Below are 18,561 nucleotides of genomic sequence, written 5' to 3'. Positions count from 1 at the left end.
ACAACAGATACCGTACGCTTTAATATACCGCAACCCATCTTGTCAACTTTAAACCCATATACCGTAAAACCTCTAATAGAACGACACCCGGATCGTCCACTTTGAGCCTATATATCTCACTTTTTTGAAAGATATCAAAAAGTGGTTAACTAGTAAAATGTTTATCAGGATATCAGCAACATTTTATTAGTTAGCCACTTTTTGATATCTTTCACAGAAAATGAGATATATAGGCTCAAAGTGGACGATCCGGGTGTCGTTCTATTAGAGGTTTTACGGTAAATGCATGTACCACAACCTGTCATAGAAGCCCCCCCCCCATATTTTCAAGTTTCAGCTGATTTTTCTCGGTTCCACCAATATTTCTTCAGTTAACCAATTGTTGATTTCTTTCATAGGAGCCGAGATAATTGAGTTCAAACTATAAAGGGTGGGGGGCTTCTATCACAGAAAATACGGTAGGGGTTTACGGTAGTTTATAGAGAGACGTTTTGATCCGAATGTTAATTAAAGTACAGTTACGATTAGTTACTTTCTCAGTTTTCAATATCCTTACCGCCCAGAAAGAAAAACGTTTCAGATCAACCAAAAAAACATTCAAGACAAGGAATAAATGCCAAACTTTCTATCTCAATCTAATCTTAAATCCTAATCCTACATTTTAATGGCGATTTGATGATTTTATGACTTTTCAGCGGCATTTAAAAAGTGTCTAGAATTTCATTTGAAAAAACGAAAAAAGAATGAAAAAATTGATTAGCCGCTGGTTCTGACAAAAAATTGTTTAGATAATCCGCTCATCGAAAATCTCAGCAAGAAAAAATTCTGGCTCGCACGTGGTTGTTTTTTCTAGTTGCTCAGCTATAAAAACTAGTCCTCTGGAAATTGAATAATGAAGATTATTGAGTTTATATCTTGAAGGGAATAATCATGTCAAAAAAAATCAATCCGGAATTCAGAGAAAGTTAAGAATGTTTTTTTTAAGGATTTTTCACGGAACAACTTTTCTCGAAAAGACGAAAACTGACACATAAATCTTTCAAAATCCCCCCACCGCAATTAGTTTCAATTCAACTTTTCCCGTTTTTTTCAGTCCCTTTGATTTCCTTCCCTTCTTTTTTGAAACAACGCTTAACTATGTACAGTAGAGGAGAGGCAAAAGTCCATTTCACTAATCATATGGCTTTCAGAGAAAATTGAAAAAAAGAAGAAAGAAAAAGCAAATGCCAAAAGGCAAAAAAGAGTTTCCAGAATATTAGAAAGATGGGAAAAGGGTGGACAAATGAAGGAAAATGGCAAGAAAAAGTATTGGCATATCGTGTACACACACACACACACACATACGCACAAATTTTGAAGAGGATTAGACGATAGGATTTGGAGCCAAAAGAAATGAATAAGAAGATGTCCAGATTTTTGGAGTAATTTTACAAATGAAATCAGAACTAGGCGGTACAAGAAAATATATAACAGGTCGGCTTCAGAAGTCTAAAAACCCGAATTTCTGAAGAACTGTAATTGAAGGACCCCAAATCGTTGAGCCCACATATCTTGGTTTCTGTGCAAGATAGCAAAAAGTAATCAACTGTTAAAATGTTTATCATAATATTACAAACATTTTTTCAGTTGACACGTTTTTATAGCTTTTACAGGTACCGAGATAACTTGGCTCGAAGTTGAAAGTTCTCGTATTTGGTCTCATAGTAGATCGCCCTGTATGTGACCCTGGAGCTCACTCATCTCGGTTCCTATGAGAGATATTAAAGTTTATACACTGATAAAATATTGAAGATATTACAATGAATATTTTATCAGTTGACCACTTTTTGATATCTTGCACAGGAGCCGAGATAAATTAGCTCAAACTTGACAGTGTGGATGCCCTTCTAGTTTTAGTTATTTAAAAATTCGAAAAATCCTAACAGTATATTTTTGTATTTTTGGTCCGGTACAGTAACAACATATACGTTTCCTAAATGAAAAAAAAAATTGGGATCTGATCATTGAATTCTGTGGTTATCTTAAATAAAATATATTCACGAAATGTAGTCTAGAAATTTCACCTGTCGTAAAAAATGCCAAAAAACTATACTAAGCTTTAGCTCACAAAAAATGTATATTATCGTATATTGCTTCCTTCGATACGACTCTAAAAAATAAGATGACTCGAAATACGGGCGGTACAAGTCAAGTCTAGATCATCTTTATAAATCCCGGAGAATGTGTCATGCTCTAGAAGCCTTTCGTAAAGTAGTCATAATCCTCCTCCACCACCCGATATTCTTCCTCACGTTCCAGAAATTTTCATAGAGTGCATTTTATTAATTAAACGATTGACTGAAGAACTTCATGATTTTTTTTGCAGGAGTTTCAGGTTTTTTGACTTAAAATGTTGGGAGAATAATATATTTTCATATATTTTCATAAAATTGTTTTGAAAAAAAGTACTATCCTCGAAACTAGCAGTCGAATGTATACAAAAATGTGAAGTCTTGAAAAATAATAAAGCAGAATTCATGAGCTAAGTTTTCCCTATTCTAGAACATGATCAGGATAGAAGACATCTTCTGAGGGAAATTCTCTAGACGCCAAGATTTACGATTCATTTCAAAGAACCATCGTGTGTCATCTAAAAGTGTCACGTATTCTTTTTCTAGTACTCTTGATTTGAAAAGTTTTTCCTCGCGTCATTTTTTTTTGCGAACAACAATAAACCTAAACCGAGCCAAATTCAATATCTTTGGTGGGGTTTTCTTGGAAGGGGCAATAAAGAAAAAACGAAAATCTTTGCGTTAACTGGAAAAAAGGTCATGTGTTACTTCAATTCTCACGTGAACTCTAAATTGGAACACGTTCTATTTTTCACTGAGCAATTTATATTTTAAGCGTGAGAAAGTAGGACGCGTTACATTATGAAATGATCAGTTACTGTAATAGGACCCACCGTTGGAACCCCAAAAATACTTTTAAGAATCCCACGAACCTGAATATTTGACTTTCCTCTTGATTTGTCGCACACATATTCTTGCTCCAAAATAGATTGCACACGAGCTTAGAATCAGCGCACACAGCGACAGGGTCGCTACCAGAATCCACCACCACCATTCGTCCATTCGGGTGTTTCGAAGGAGACGGAAGTTCTCCTTTATAAGGTAGTTCAACAATTTTGCCTGAAAAAAGGAAACTAGAAGAAACGAAGGATAATGAGAAGGGATACAGCTATGAAAAAAGAAAGTATTGGTGTAAGAGCAGAAAGAAATATAAAGTGTGGATATTTTATAAATTTCTGTTAAGAATACCGTTTTCTGTCAAAATCTTATGCCGGGTCCAAATTTCCCAAATCTAGCCTTTCTGGACCCAGATTCCCAAGATTATACTTTAAAACCTGCATTAAAAGGACCACTTTAATAGAAGGGCCCCCTCTAATAGAAAGACCGTCTGAGAGGCTTGGAAAAATAGAAGGGCCGGCACTTCTAATACCGGTTTCACGGTATCTATGACAGGAAAGGGTATTAATTGGCTCTAATTGTAAGTCAAAGATTAGGGGGCCTTGCGCAGACAAAACCAGTGCGGCTGTACGTTGCAAATCGAGACCAGCAAAAATATATGTAATTTTTTGAAAAATCGGAATTTCTTAGGAAATATGGACCCCTGTAATAGAAGTGCCTCTGTAATAGAAAGGCTCTCTGAGAGAGACTTGGAAAAATAGAAGGGCCGGTCCTTTTATTACATGTTTTACTGTATCTATGACAGGAAAGGTGATACATTGGCTCAAAGCCAAATGTTAGGGAGTTTATTACAGGTTTTACAGTAATTTGCACAGTTGAAACCAGTACTCTCCGTAGCATTCCGAGACCCCCAAAGAACTTGTGAGAAACATTTTTTTTCAAAATACCGCGTAATTTTTTTGCGGGTCTCGACGCGCTAGGGGGTAGTACTGCCACTGCTTTCGGGCCTAGAAATTCCAACTTTTTGGTACAAAAAATCACAGATTTTTGGACAAAAATTCTTATTGGTCAATATCGAGATTTCCTAAACCACTCCACCCCCCCCCCCCCCCCAATCTCGACAACAAAATTTTGATCCGTAACTCTGTTTCCACTTAAAACTTTGCAGATGTCACTCATACCAGAAACTCGGAAATGACGTTTTGCAAGATAGAGAGAGAAACTTCGTTTTTTTTCTTCCAAATCCCCGCGGACCCCAAAAACTTGACGATTGAGAGTGAACAAATGAAAAACGGAGGGGCCCGCCGGAAAGTCCGAACGAAGAAAAAAACCGATTTGATTTCGTTTGGGATTGGAGCGCATACCTGACGGATGACTGACGAAATGTGATGGAAAAAATGGAGAAGAAAAATGAGGAGCGGCGGCCTGGAGTTCTTTTTTTTAGAAAAGAAGGAGCCGGAAAGTGGGAGTGACGAGTGGTTAATAAATCACAGAAAAAGGAAAAAGGGGTCGGGCGGGGGAAGAAGTGGAAAAAGAAAACGGAAGAGTTTCAAAATAAAACTACCGTATCCCCTATTTAAAAAGCTTTTATAGACTTCTGAGGTTTCGGAAGAAACCTATGAAAAAAGTGCCATGAAATTGAGAAATGGTCTGTGGAAAGGTTCAAGAAGGGGTTTCTCAGAAAGAGCACAGAGCAAATGAATAAAGTATTAGATGACCGGGTCAGCAGGGTCACTGGCTTCATGAAAAAGTGGGTGAAATGATCTTAGACAATCGTTGGTCTTAGACAGCTTGGAAAATTTGATCTCGAAACAAAAATACGATTCATATGATCATACTTTAAAGCATAATGTTTGCAATAACACTACTTTTATAGATTGAACACAAAAATAAAAGTTCGCCTCACATTTAAGTGCCTGGAACTGTTTATTCCTAGACGAAAAAGCGTAGGTGGACGAGGTAACCTAATTTCAGCGTACTCTTTCCTTTTTTCTAGCCTCTTGAAACTCAGAAATATAATGATTTGCTTCCTGAGAGCAAAACAACGGAATTCGGAATTGGGGATGAGACTACTGGCTGGCTGCACAAAAGTAGGAGAGGCGAGTGGTGAGATATATGCGTAATATTATAGAAGCAATTTTATTGGGAGCTGGAGTATGTTTGTCTGTGAAGGAATATATGAGCATGGATGCTCCAAATATGTGTTCCGCATTTTTTTGAGGTGCATTATGATGATGAGGAGAGGTTCAGAACAAAAGTAGGCGAGTGTAGGAAAATTCGGGAAATATTATTGGCACAAATGTTTTGAAATTTTGAGGTGCAGGTTGAGAACATTCAAAAAGTTCAAAAGTCAAATCTGCCAAATCAATACAAAGTTTGTTTTCTTTTTCGTTTCAAAAACTTTGGAACCACTTCAAAAACAGATCCTATAGAAAAGATTTCACTTCAACAAATCGATCTACCGTAAAACCTGTATTAGAAGCGTCCCTTTAATTGAAGAACCTCTCTAATAGAAGAGTCATCTGAGAAGGGCTCGGAAAAATACTAGGCCATAATTTCACAGGAATTCGTTGGAACACTCTTTTCCACTCAAAAAATTGCTTAACTTTGGTGAAATTCATGCATTCTCAGCGAAAATTCACCTAATTTTTGATAAAAAATTTCGGAAAAAAATGACCGGAAAAATAAAAGGGCCCCTCTAATAGAAGGGCTCTCTCTAGATACCTTGAAACAATAGAAAGGCTGGCCCTTCTAATAAAGGTTTTACTGTATGTTTAGTTTTCTTAATGGTTTCTACTTTCTTTAAAATTAGGGATCGTTCAATTAGAATGTTTACGGTACACTTTTACCAAAAATGCAATAATTATATCATTTCTTTCGCGGTACTGCGTCTTGTGGAATTCTAGTGGTCAATATTTTCGGTTTTAACTTCTGACATTTTCATCTTTCGTTCCTCATAAAAACTAGCTGGAATTTTCATATTTTTATTTCCGTCCATACATTTTTGAAAAGCTTGAAAATTAAATATAAATTGACGTGATCTTTCGGGAAAGAGTGAGGACCGAAGCGACGAACATTAAAATAAATAGGTCAAATCGCGCCGAAGGCGCACCAGCCAGCTGTTTGAAGAGCCAGAGGCGCGGCAAACAGGCTGATAATTTCAATGAAAATCGATGAAAAATCACCGCTAGGAAAAACCCAGAAAACGCGTAAAGAAAATAGTTCTTATCAGTCCAAAAGACCAACCATGCAGTCTTCTGTTATCACTCAAAACCTATACATAAAGTATTTCGAATTGCAAAATGTACTTTTAGAAAACTGTTTCTTTTAAGTCTAAACTTTTAGTGCTCAAAATTTGTTGGGAGCCAAAAAAAATGAGGAAAAAGAAACTGGAGGACGCGAAAGTGAGAAGAGGTACATCTCTATCTATATTCATATTCATTAAAAACAGCGCTTTCGCATCTCGGGGCGGAAATTTGCGTTAACACATAGAGAGCATACATATTAGTGCTGGGTCATTCTAAGAAACAAGAAATGGGATAAGAAGAAAAAAAACTTGTTCGAAGAAAAGAAGAAAAAGCAATGAGAGAGGAGAACCATTGGGAGGAAATGGAGGAAGACCAGAAAAATGGAAATGTATCAAATAAGTTTTTTTTTGTTTGATCATATAAAGTCATGGGAAAAGAAAATAATTTTTTAGAATCGATTTGAACTTTATAGATTTTTTTTAGAAAAAAGAAGATACCGTATTTGCTCTAATAGAAGCCTACCATACAAGTGAACTTTGATCTCTTTTATCTCGGCTAATATGAGAAAAATCAACAATCTGTGAATTGATAAAATGTTGGTGATATCAAGATAAATAATTTATCAGTTCAAAATTTTTCGGTATCTTTTGAAGGAACCAAGATAATTGATCTCGAAGTCCATATAAAGGGTGAGCTTCCATTGGAGCAAATACTGTAATTTTCTAGAAAATTTTTTTTAAGGATCCAAATACTTTCCCTTTTCTCAAAAAACGATCAACTCATTGCATTCTAAATAAGGAAGAAGGAAAAAATCTGAGAAAATAGGTCTTAAACACAAAACACTCGACATTTCTTTCTTTTTCTCGCTTTTCTGTGCAAATAGCGTCACACAGAACAACTAATACGATTATCTAGTGCTCTGAAACTCGCTGAAAATATTTCTTTTAACAGAAATGAGAACTAGAAAAAAAGAGGTGGGGAGGAGGAGCAAAAAGTTGTTCGAACTTTGAAAAGAGAATGGGAGAGCGAATGGGGAATAAGAATATGAGCGCTTTTTAAAGAAGATAGTTTTGTCTTTGGAATAGAAGAAAATAGGAGAAGAAAGATTCTGGTCTGGGAGTCCAGAATGGGATAAGAAAAGTACACGGAAAAGTACTGTCAGAAGAGATAACTGAGCTATGAAAATTGGAATTTGTAGTTTCAAGAGGATATGGTACCGGTTTTGAAGAGAGAGAAATATTCGGCTTGTTCGATAGAAAGAGCGGTAACAAACACTACAGAAAATGACAAGCACGGTTCTACTTGATTTTCTATGCTTTTTGACCCAAAAGAGTATTCACCCAAAAAAGGATAATAAAAAAGACTAAACACGGCCAGAAAATTGGCCATAGCCAAAAATTGAGCATAACCAAAAAAAAAGTTAGGTAAAACCTAAAAAATTAGGCATAGCCAAAAAAATCGGGCAAAAGAAAGAAATTAAGAATTGCCAAAAAACATAAATACTGTAAAACATGTATTAGAAGGTCCCCTTTAATAGAAGGGCTCTGTTGATAGAAGGACCCTCAGAGAGAGAGTTTGGAAAAACAGAAGTGCCCCTGTAATAGAAGAGCCCCCGTAATACGAAGGACCCGCTTCAAAGTATGTCTTGAAATTGAAGAATTTCAGTACGTTTTCCGTGAAAAATATTCCGGGAATTCCACAATTTACAAGATATTTGTTGAAACTCTATTTTTCGGTGAAAATCCTGCTTAATTTTGGTGAAATTGATAGATTTTCATGAATTTTGAATGGAAATTCGTCGAATTTTTTGATGAAAAATTTTCGGAAAAAATGGTCGGAAAAATAGAAGGGCTCTAATTGAAGGAACCCTGTCATAGAAGAGCCCTCTAAAACTGCCTTGGAAAAATAGAAGTACCAGTGCCTTCTTATACAGATTTTACGGTATAACCAAAAAAATTAGGCATATTCAAAAAAAATTAAGCAAAGCCAAAAAAAATCAGGCATCACCAAAAACAAAAAGATATTTCGAAAACTTCTGAAAATGATTTCAAAATTGTAATTTTAGAATATGTTTTTGAACTACCATGAGATATTTAAAACTATCACATTTTTGATATCTCTCCCCAGATACATTTTTTTGAAAATAACTCAAACATACTATCCTAAAATGTGTAAACTGTAGTGTACAAACCTTTTCTAAAGTTCAAAAGTCAATAGTATCATTTTCATAGATCAACAAAACATAAATCAATTTTTTTTAAAGTACAGAAAAGCCAAGAACCACACTAAAACGACCTACTGGTTGGATTTTTCTGTGTCTCGTCATTTCTTTTCGCTTTTCTTTTTACCCTCCCGAAAATGACATGTGTATGCCGAGCACTTGAGACCTTCAAAAAATCTTGGTCTGTTTAATTTTGTCATCTTTTTCGGATTGTTTGTGAGTTATGTTTTCTTTTTTATTTCCATTACTAATAGTAAGTTCTGTACAAGAAATTTATGTTTTCAGTGAGAAAAAAATTAAAGCGCCGCAAAAAAACCAACGAAGAAATTGGAAAACCAATTCAAGATTTGAGCAGGAAGATAAAGGAAATTAGAAAAAAACCCTATTCTCCAGATTCAAAACAGATATGTATGAGGATAGAAAAATGGATTTGTTGAGAGAATGGGAAAATTTGAAATTGAAAAATTTCGAAAAAGAAAAATGGAAAAAAGTGGCACAAGTAGGCGAAACTTGTCGGGTCGCTGGGATACATTTCGGAATGGTTGACAACGAGTTGGCAGTAAAAGAAAAGTGAAAAAGAAAGTTTTTCTTCAAAAGGAAACAACTGGGTCACCGAAAGTGTAGACATTTGGGCTCCAAGACAATGTGGAGACCGTTTGAAGCGACGGAGCCGCGGCAAACAGGCTGGTAATCTCAAAAATTGCTTATGATAATTTAAAAAACTTTTGTCTGTTAACCACTTTTTGTTATCTTTCCAAGGAACCAAGATAAATTGGCTCAAATCCAAGGACATCATACTATTAGAGTTTTCACGGTATTCACTCCTATCCTTGATTTAGACTATTGAACTTAAAGAAACATTAGATAATTCCTGATTAGTGGCAAATTTGCTTGTGTTCGTGCCGATAACAAAGAAAAACTGATCTAGGGAAATAACATATCCACGACATCGTTTTTCCTCTTCCTCGCACATCAGAAGGCGTCGGCGTCGTCGTCGTCGTCTTCCGATTTGTTGCTCTTTCAGATGAAGGCGACGACAAGTGGCGAAATTGTGCAAATTAGGGTCGAAAGCGCTCTGTGTCCCCCTGCACGGCGACAGAGAAGGGGCATCCAATTATCGGCTAACTACAACTGTTGCCTTTCCCTTTTTTCTAGCTAACCCGCTTTTTTTCAGAATGAGAAAATATATTGGCCTCGTTTGGTTTTCTTAGTAAGAGAATGCGTGTGAGTTTTGATGAGTGAGCCCAATTTTTAAAATGAAATGATGAGGGAGTATGCTATAGACAAATCTGTTATTTGGGGGGCGAATGGGGGCCAAGATTTGTTTAAATTCAAAATCTCTGTTCATCCAAACCGGGTTTTTCGAACATGAAGTTTGGTCTGAAATTTTCAATAAGAAAGATAAATGTTTAAAAGGCTCAAAAAGTCATTCCAGAATCCCGATACAAAATTAAATAAGCTATTTTTAAATTAAATTAATTTCGAGAAGGGAGGGCAGTGCTAACAAAAATTGTATCAATCAGAGAGATTTATCTCATTAACTAAGACCCACGCATTTCTAAATAAAGAATAAAAAGAAAAACAAAAAAAAGGCAAAGGAAAAAGAAGGACCAGAGATATAACTTGATTTCAGCCGGTCGCGGCCCGAGCCATGGGTAGGTGGGCCGAACCGTTCTTTATTCCATAAACTTCTAGGGCCGCTGGGGTGTCAAAACCAGTGTATCCCTTCGACACGGCTTCGAGGAATTTTTCGACATTTTGACATGGCCTAGCCTAACTTTTGCAAGTTTGGGTTTTCTAGGTAATCACATTTTTTGGCCTAGAAATGGCTTAACATGCCCCTGGTGTATTTTCTAGGCCATCTTCCACGGCTTGGAGTTTTCTAGGGAGAATGTCAGCAAAGACACTCCGAAATTCCGCATTGCGCATTTTTCGAAAAATAGTTCTCGAGAATTTTTTTCGAAAAAACATGCTGGCCGAAATCTACCTATCCCAGAATGACCCGGACTTTCTTGTTTCCAAAAAGCCTCGGTTGAAATAAATGTGAAATGTTTATAAAATTATGAATTTATAAACCCTCAGAAAACGTATGCGATCTGAATGACCTTTCGTATCAGACCAGATGTGCTCATGTGTGTGCTCCGCCCGAGTCGATTAGAGGAACAAGTTTCAGATGAGCAAAGAGGCGGAAACGAAGACGGAAGACAAGGGAACCGAAAAGATCACGTGTAGTTCAGGAAATTGTAAATTAAGAAAATAGAAGAAGAAGGGGTGGTGTTGGTGGTTATGAATGAACAAAAATAGGTGTCAAATTTCAAAAAAGTTTGAAAGAAGAAGAATGAGAGGAAGTGATTTTTGCGGTCATTTTGTGCTCAAAGTGGTACTTGGATTTTTTTGAAATTTTTTTTTTCAATTTTTTTCGCATGGGTGAAATTCGATATTGTAAGATTAGCAAGAAAAAACTTTTGACTATGAATCTAGCCCTACAACCAATTCGATTTGCCAAGAAAGAACAGGTGTAAAAATTAGGCTTTTGAAAATTAACGAAATATTTTCGAACAGCTGATGTGTGTGGGTATGTTTGAATAAAAAGAGTACCGAAAATTTTTTTTCGTGTTCTATGTTCAAATTGAAAGTCAACAGAACGCCTCATTTAGAACGAGGTAATGTCTTAGATGGACGAGAAACAGGGATGGGAGTGGTGATTGGAATTTACAAGGACGAACAGAAATTTGCAACATTTTGATTTAATAGGATACTGGGAAAACGTTCCTAGAAGTCGGAGATGTGAAAATGTATATTTCTCAAAACTTTGATGCCCCTCGAGGAATTGAATTTGTGGGCGCTTTTTTTTGTGCCGCGTTGTTCCCAGCTGAGCTACGGTGATACAATCTACGAAACGACAACTTTGAGCTTATATATCTCGGTCCCTGTAACAGATATCAAAAAGAGGTCAACGGACAAAATGTTTATCATAATATCAACGATATTTTGTCAGTTAACTACTATTTTATATCATTCACAAGCACCGAGATATTTAAGCTCAAAGTTGGCGTTCGAGTGGCTTTCTATTATCGTGCTTATGGTAGCTGCTCCTCAATACTGAATTATGGCCCAAGTTTTTTTTGTAAATTGTTTATCATAACATAAAACATATTTTGTCAGTTGACTACTTTTTCATGTCTGTTATAGGGACCGAGATATTTAAGCTCAAAGTTGGCGGTTCGAGTGGCATTGTTTACGGTAGCTGAAATCCACTCCTAGGGACTGAATTATGACCCAACCTATTTTTGTTTTTGGAAATAAATCTTGCCAGTTTGTCACATGTCTAGTACATGAATAATTTTGAACTTGAAAACAGCACTACGTCTGAAAAAAGTTTGGTTGAAAGCTTAAAAAACTCAAAAACTTTACGACAATGTACTAACTTTTTTTATAGGTCAAGCCAAAGTAAACAAAATTAGAAAAAAAAGAGATTATCTTTTTTTTGACTCCGCGTCACTTCGAAACTGCAAAACCAGTCATTCCGGAACCAGTTATTTCGAAAATGGTAATTTTTTAAAGGTGGGGGGACATGAAAAAATAATGTTCTCGAAATTCCGTTCAAAGATGCCCCTCGAGGATTTGAACTTGTGAGGGCGATGATTGAGGGTGCGGCGCCGCTACCAACTGAGCCACGCGGGCAAAGAGAAAGCGCACGCCCGATTGCATACATAAAGGCGAGGACGACAGCTGTACGCAGAGTGACATTAAGCGTTGTACACCGTGACGGTAGAACGCATACTCTAGCTACAAAAAAACTACGAAAAATCTCCTGTCCCCCCACCTTTAAAGAAAAAAAAATATATTTCAGATATTTTCGAATTTCAGAATGTATTCTATCAGAAAAAGCGTATTAAAAACTCTAAAATTGCTTTTCTAGTCTGAAATGTATCCATTCGCCTGTATTTCTACGGTTTTCAAATGAGCAGTTTCGAAATGACTAGTTTCAGAGTGTCGCAGTTTCGAAGTGTCGCTGACCCTTTTCTTTCTGGAAACGAGTTTAAATTGTTCAAAAACATTTCAATCACCAAGCTAACACCGAAAAAAACTATTGGGACCAAAATCTGAAATTTTTATTTACTCTCCGTGGAAAAGTTTTTGTTCAAGTTCATATTTTTTGCTGTTTCCGACACCTTGTCTGGTAACGTCATTTGAAGGAAAAAGGATGCAAGACCTTGGGAACAACGATGGGAAAAAGGGAAGAAATTAATTGAAACTAGGAAAAAAGGGAAGAAAAGAGAAAACTAATGGGCCGTACTTTTTCTTGAGTACGCTTTTTCTTGGTTTTTTTTTGTTGTTGCAAAAGGCTTGGAAATTGAGTAAGTTGAATTAGAAAGAACACTGTAATTATAAAAATAGACTCTAATTAGTCATGGAATCAAAAAATGAGATCATAAGATGATGATGACGAGAAAAGAATAAGAATGGGGCTGGAAAAGGGAACATGTAGAGGAGAGTAGCTGAGCGAAAACACAATTATGACAAGAAGCCGAGTATTTTCAGCATATGAGAATATGTAGAGAAACGAAGAGGACGAAGAGAAGGTTCGTCTGTTTCCACAGAGAGCAGCAGTCATGTTTTGGGGGTTGACTTTTAGGGGAAGAACAAGAAGAAGAGGTGTTTTGTGATCAGAAAAAGAAGAATAAAGACTAGTGAGTTGCGTCCATTAAAGAGACAAAAACTGAAGGGACCACTAATTTGGCAACATTTTGTATTTGCAGGAAGGGAACACTTGATTGATGCATTTAGCATTGTAAACATCATTATGATTGAAGATTAGTGATAATGCCAATACATATTGTCGATTATAAAGTTCAGAATCATTATTTTTGACCTTCAAGACTGACTTACCGTAAACACTTAAATAAAAGGCCACCTTAACCGTCAAATTTGAGCTTGCATATCTCGGTTTCCGTAAAAGATAACAAGAAGTGGTCCACTGGCAAAATATTTTTGATAGTATGATCAGCATTTTGCAAGTTTATCATTATTCAATATCCTTCACGGAAACCGATCTGAAGTAGCTCGAATTTGAAAGCTAGGGGCCATTCTATAAGAGTGTTTATGGAACTCTTTCATGGTTACTGTATTTTTAAAATATAATTCTTTTTGATACGGCACCTGGTTTAGCATCTGCCTAGACACTTTGTTCCAGCGATTATTTGAAAAAAGATCTTTCTAGCAATCTTTCGACCGTTCACGGTTTTGAAATGACTGGTTTTAAAGTGTCGCAGTTTCGAAGTGACGCGGAGTCAAAAAAAGATAATCTATTTTTTTTTCTAATTTTGTTTACTTCGGCTTGACCTATAAAAAAAGTTAATACCTTGTCGTAAAGTTTTTTACGAGTTATTCGACTTTTTCAACTTCAAACTTTTTTTCAGACGTAGTGGTGTTTTCAAGTTCAAAATTATCCATTTACTAGACATGTTATCCATGTACTAGACAAGATTTATTTTCAGAAAAAAAAATTGGCTCATAATTCAGTCTGTAGAATTAAATTTCAGCTACCGTAAACACTTTTATAAAAAGCCATTACAAACCACCAACTTTGTCCTATAACAGATACGAAAAAGTAGTCAACTGACAAAATATGTTTAATGTTATGATAAACAATTCGTCAGTTGACAATTTTTTAATATATTTGACAGGTATCCTGAAAAATTAGCTCAAAGCTACAAGTTATAGGGTCCTTCTATTACAGGTTCCATGGTAGTCAAGTATCCACATTCAATTTTATAGACGATCTCGGTACTAAAAAAGATCAGAATTTTTGAAATCGAAAAAAATTGAAATATCATAAAGCAAAAATGCAGGATTAAAGTCAGACATGTGTAGTCAAAAAAGTTTCGTTGATCCCCATTTTCCTTGAAAACTAGAAAACAAGATCTTTTACTTATGAGGGCATGGCGAGTTTCAAGACGCCAATAGGAACTGTACAGTAAAAAACAGTCAACTGTCGCACGGCAGCATTCACAGCTCGGTCAGCCGACCGGCATTTTAGACTTGGTCTAACCCAATTTTCATAGACAACTAAATGGTTAATTCGTACTAAAAACATATGGGCGTTTTCAAGACATCAATAGTAAATGAATAGTAGAAAAACAACGTTAACCTAAATACAGACCCAACAGGGTCCAGCAGTTAGGATACATAAATGAACAACATTCCGTGCCTACTTCATCATCAGCGTTTTTTCCCCTCCCCGCACTCAACGTGTATTTCCTATCTGCGTTTGCTCGACTTGCACTCTCTCTCCTCGAAACAATTGAATTTGTGCGTGTATGTCTTTGAAGACGTCGGTGCCCGACCGTCGTTGTCGCCGTCGTTTTCTGGAGGAGCCATCATCTCCATCACCTTTTCTTCTCTTATATTTCTTTTTCTTTTTTCATTTTATACCAATTTTTTCTATAGATGAGCGGAAATTGCATTCATTCCCTCTTATATTGTTCCTAGCTCTTTAGTACTAGCAGAAGCAAAAAAAAGAAAACGAGAAGAAATGTTTCATTAGAATAAGTCTGAATTTTGTGTAAATAAATAAATTTAATTATAACTTACAAAAAAATTTTTAATTTAATTATAACTTACTAAAAAAAAGTTTAAGAAAGATTGGTCGAAGGTCGGGGGTATGAAAGCCAAGGAACCGTCGATTCAGGAAAACGCTGATCTGATTCTTTTCGTTTTTAGAAACTATCAGCATTTTGAAAAAGCCGTCGTGGTACCAAGACAATCAAATAGAGAGAAAAAGGCAAAATCATGGCGAAAAAAAAAGAAAAAGAAAGACATAGAATTTTGAATTATAAAATAAAATATTGTAGAAAAGTTTAATATTGGTAGCAGATCTTGTATCCGCAGCTGGTCATACAGCATGATGGTTGAGCCTGAACAACAAAATCTAGTTTGCTCACAGTACTCAAGCATAACACTTACCGTATTCTCACGTCCCAAGCAATCGCTATCACTATTACAGGCATCAGCATGAGCGAACAGACAGTTCAATCCAGCGTTGGCGTCATTTGGGCAAGCTGGTGTTCCGGTGACTCCGCTCTGACCACAGGTGGCTTGGCAAGAAGCGAGCGATTGGAAGTTATTGGCATTTCCACCGCATCCACTGAACATGAACTGGTTGCAACGTCCCGAGGAAGCATCGTAGTAGAATCTGACAGCAGGAGCTGTGCAGGATCCAACAGCGAGTGGAAGAGAGCAAATGGATGTGCCTGCAAAGGTTTTTGAAAATGTTCTCGTTCTTTTTGAATATGATCTAGTTCTAGCTCACTCTTCTTACTAGCGATTCCAACTGGGTCACGACAGATTCTGGTGGCAGAGTTGGTCACTGGATTTGGTTCAACACAGCACTTCTGGATGCCAGGACAGTTAGAATCCATCCAACATCCGATAGTGGTATCCTGAAACACGGAGATGCCGAGTGGACGCGGGCAAGATCCAGACTTTGAGTTGATCTCCGACGCCGGGATTCCTGAAACACATTATTATGTTCATTTTGGCTATTTGTCCAGTGTGTGCGCGGCGGGGCAAAAATGCAAAAAGTGTCATAATCTTCAACAAACAGGCTGAGAGAGATGCCGCCTGTTTGTAGAAGCATGTTTTGTTGTGATCTTTTCGCGCCATTGTGTTTGAGCAATAAGTGTCAGAGGGGGCTAAACATGAAGCACAAATATGAAATTGCTTTAGATTTAATAGAAAAGCCTTTAAGAACACTCACTATTGTTTTTCTAATATAATGATGCTCAAGAACAAAAAAAATCTTACCAGCTGTCACAATTTGGCAGCACTTGTTACCATCAGACTGAATGCAAACTTGGCCGGAAAGTGGACACGTTTGAGCATCAGCTGTGCATTGGATAAGAGCAGCAGAGCTGAAATAGGTCTTGCTTTGGGGACTTAGAATTGGTCTTTGGAAATTTTTGGAATTCGGAAGAAATGGGAAACATCCTAACTTTTCCAAAAGTTCTTTCAGAGTCCCTACCTAGAACAGAACCCGATTCTTGGAGCAGCAGTCGTTGGAGCGGGTGTCGAGAATTGACGTGCACACTCTGGATGCTCGTGAAGCTTTCCGATGTGTCTGTAGTATTCGCAAATGTCAATGACACCGAACACACTGACAAAGGTCTAAAAGAAGAACATAATACATCCAGGCTGCCATCAATAGAAATTACCAGCGATGTAAAGATAATAGTCCTAATCATAATGTTGCAATTGTGTTATCAGAAGATCGGAATAATCGGGTTGGGATTTGTGATTAGAGACTGAGATTGGGGAGACCGAATGAATGAGCTTGTTTGACCGGAGACAGGGCAGGTGGGAGGGTGGTGGACGACGAAAGGCGGTTTTCCGCCGGCGCCACCTCCCGAAATGCTCTTTATAACCGTACGCAGGAATCTAGAGATTACAGTTGCCAGTGGAGGGGTGTTGAGGAAACGGAAAAGAACCGAGAAGGATGGAGCATGTGTCCAATTAGAGGATTAAGCGCTTCTTAGGTGTGGTAAGCAGGTTTTCGCAAATATTTGTCGGGCAAAAAATGGCATGGATTTTTGAGAGAGATAAGTGAGTTTTTTTGCATCGTTTTCCTCTGCAAGAGATATCCGAACAGATGAGACAGTCACTTGAAGATGGTGATATTTACAATGATGCGAAAAATGGTGATGATCAACAGCTGTTGTCAGTTGTTAAGCGTCTTGTTCAAAAAGTATCAGGAACTGGTCCTATGTTGAGTATGGTAACCATTTCATGATTTTGAATTTTTTTTTTAAACAGTACCGGCTAATAAGATATTCAAAAAATGTATTTTTATATGATTATTGGCCGTTTTGACCATTTTCAGAAGTCTGGACCTTGGCTATCGATTTCGGAGGGTGTAAAACAGACCAAGACTTTGCATTCTCAGAGTTTTTTTTTTTGAAAATTCCTAGTTTTCAGCTGTTGCCGATCCCTGACAGCCACCCCTTTTGGCCTGTTTTTGTACTTGAACGTGAAAAAACAACAGAAGTCTCCCAGAAATCGGTCAATAGCTTAAAAACTAGGATTTTCATAAAAATTACACCATCCAAAATTTTCAACGACAGCCGAAGTCAAGACTCTTGAAAATGGTCAAAATGGCCAATAATCAACTGAATAATGTGTTTTTGTATGCATATTTTTGTACGTATTGATCGATATTGTATTTTAAAGTAAGATAATTGATTAAGATAATTGACTAATTAAGATAATTGTCTTCAAATTTACGGTATGGAAAGTTCGGTCCATAAGAAGAGCTAGGTGGTTTCCAGCCAAGATATCTTCCCCAGGAGCCAAGAAAAATTGGCTTAAAATTAACTCCACCGACCTCTAACAGAAGCAAACCCAAATATTCAACTTTGAACTCAATTATCTCGATTCCTGTGAAAGATATCAAAATTTTGCTAAATAGTAAATATTCACCATATCACCAATGTTTTATCAGTTGACAGATTTTTTATATCTCTCATAGGAAACAAGAAAAACTGGCTTAAAATTGTACTCAACACTATTAGAAGTTAGACAGTAGTTAGACCACCTTTTTTGCAAAATGACATTTTCCATTTAAAGCAATTCATTGGTATTTTGGTTGGAGAAGATAGTGATAAACTTTTTAAAAAATTCTGAAAGTTGTCGCTTTCCAGTTGCCCCAAATCATTTTGTAATCGGTTTCATATCCACAAGGATCTTTAGCTGAAAAGTTAAGAGTTACTTCTATCACAGGGATTACGGTAACATCAGTCTCCTGCAACCTGGAAACATTCCCTAAACAGTCTTCTGCACTAAAATGACGTCACACGCGGTCATTCCCATTTTTTTTCACTCCAAGAGCCCACAGAGCACACCTAATTCTCCTGCTTATCCCCTTCTGGCCAACTGTAACCGCCATTGTCCACTTCCGGTGAGAGAGTTTTTGCCGTGTGCTTCCATGTTTGCTTACGTCGTCCAACGGCACAAATAGAGCCCAGTGGTGAATAGGAGAGGGTAAGGCGGCTCTCGGAAGAGTGTTTGTTCAAGAAAATTTGACAAGATAAATGACAGCGCACATGCAAAAAGGGCGATAGGAATTTCATGAGAAAGCACGGATATA

The 18,561-nt window shown here is 36.9% G+C and overlaps 2 protein-coding genes across 2 annotated transcripts in view; both read right to left on the bottom strand.

Moving 5' to 3' along the window:
* Positions 1-3,113, bottom strand: part of Cbr-snt-5 — a gene marked incomplete at both ends in the record, with an annotated part of 15,131 nt that extends 12,018 nt beyond the window's left edge. The window contains one exon of the mRNA XM_002647319.1: positions 2,984-3,113. Within this exon, the coding sequence (XP_002647365.1) occupies positions 2,984-3,113 (130 nt within the window). The remainder of the gene's footprint in view (positions 1-2,983) is intronic.
* A 12,167-nt stretch (positions 3,114-15,280) lies between these two features.
* CBG06419 lies at positions 15,281-16,663 on the bottom strand (the record flags this gene model as incomplete). Its single annotated transcript, XM_045237152.1, has 6 exons — positions 15,281-15,337; positions 15,387-15,673; positions 15,733-15,933; positions 16,227-16,333; positions 16,444-16,586; positions 16,634-16,663. The coding sequence occupies 6 exons, from the start codon at positions 16,661-16,663 to the stop codon at positions 15,281-15,283; spliced, it is 825 nt and encodes a 274-aa protein (XP_045093208.1).
* Between the last annotated feature and the right edge of the window lie 1,898 nt (positions 16,664-18,561).

This window comes from Caenorhabditis briggsae, assembly GCF_000004555.2.
Source record: "Caenorhabditis briggsae complete genome, chrV, whole genome shotgun sequence".
NCBI classification, from domain to species: domain Eukaryota; kingdom Metazoa; phylum Nematoda; class Chromadorea; order Rhabditida; family Rhabditidae; genus Caenorhabditis; species Caenorhabditis briggsae.
The sequence above is the reverse complement of the archived record's forward strand: the minus strand, read 5'-3'. Positions and strand labels throughout refer to the sequence as shown.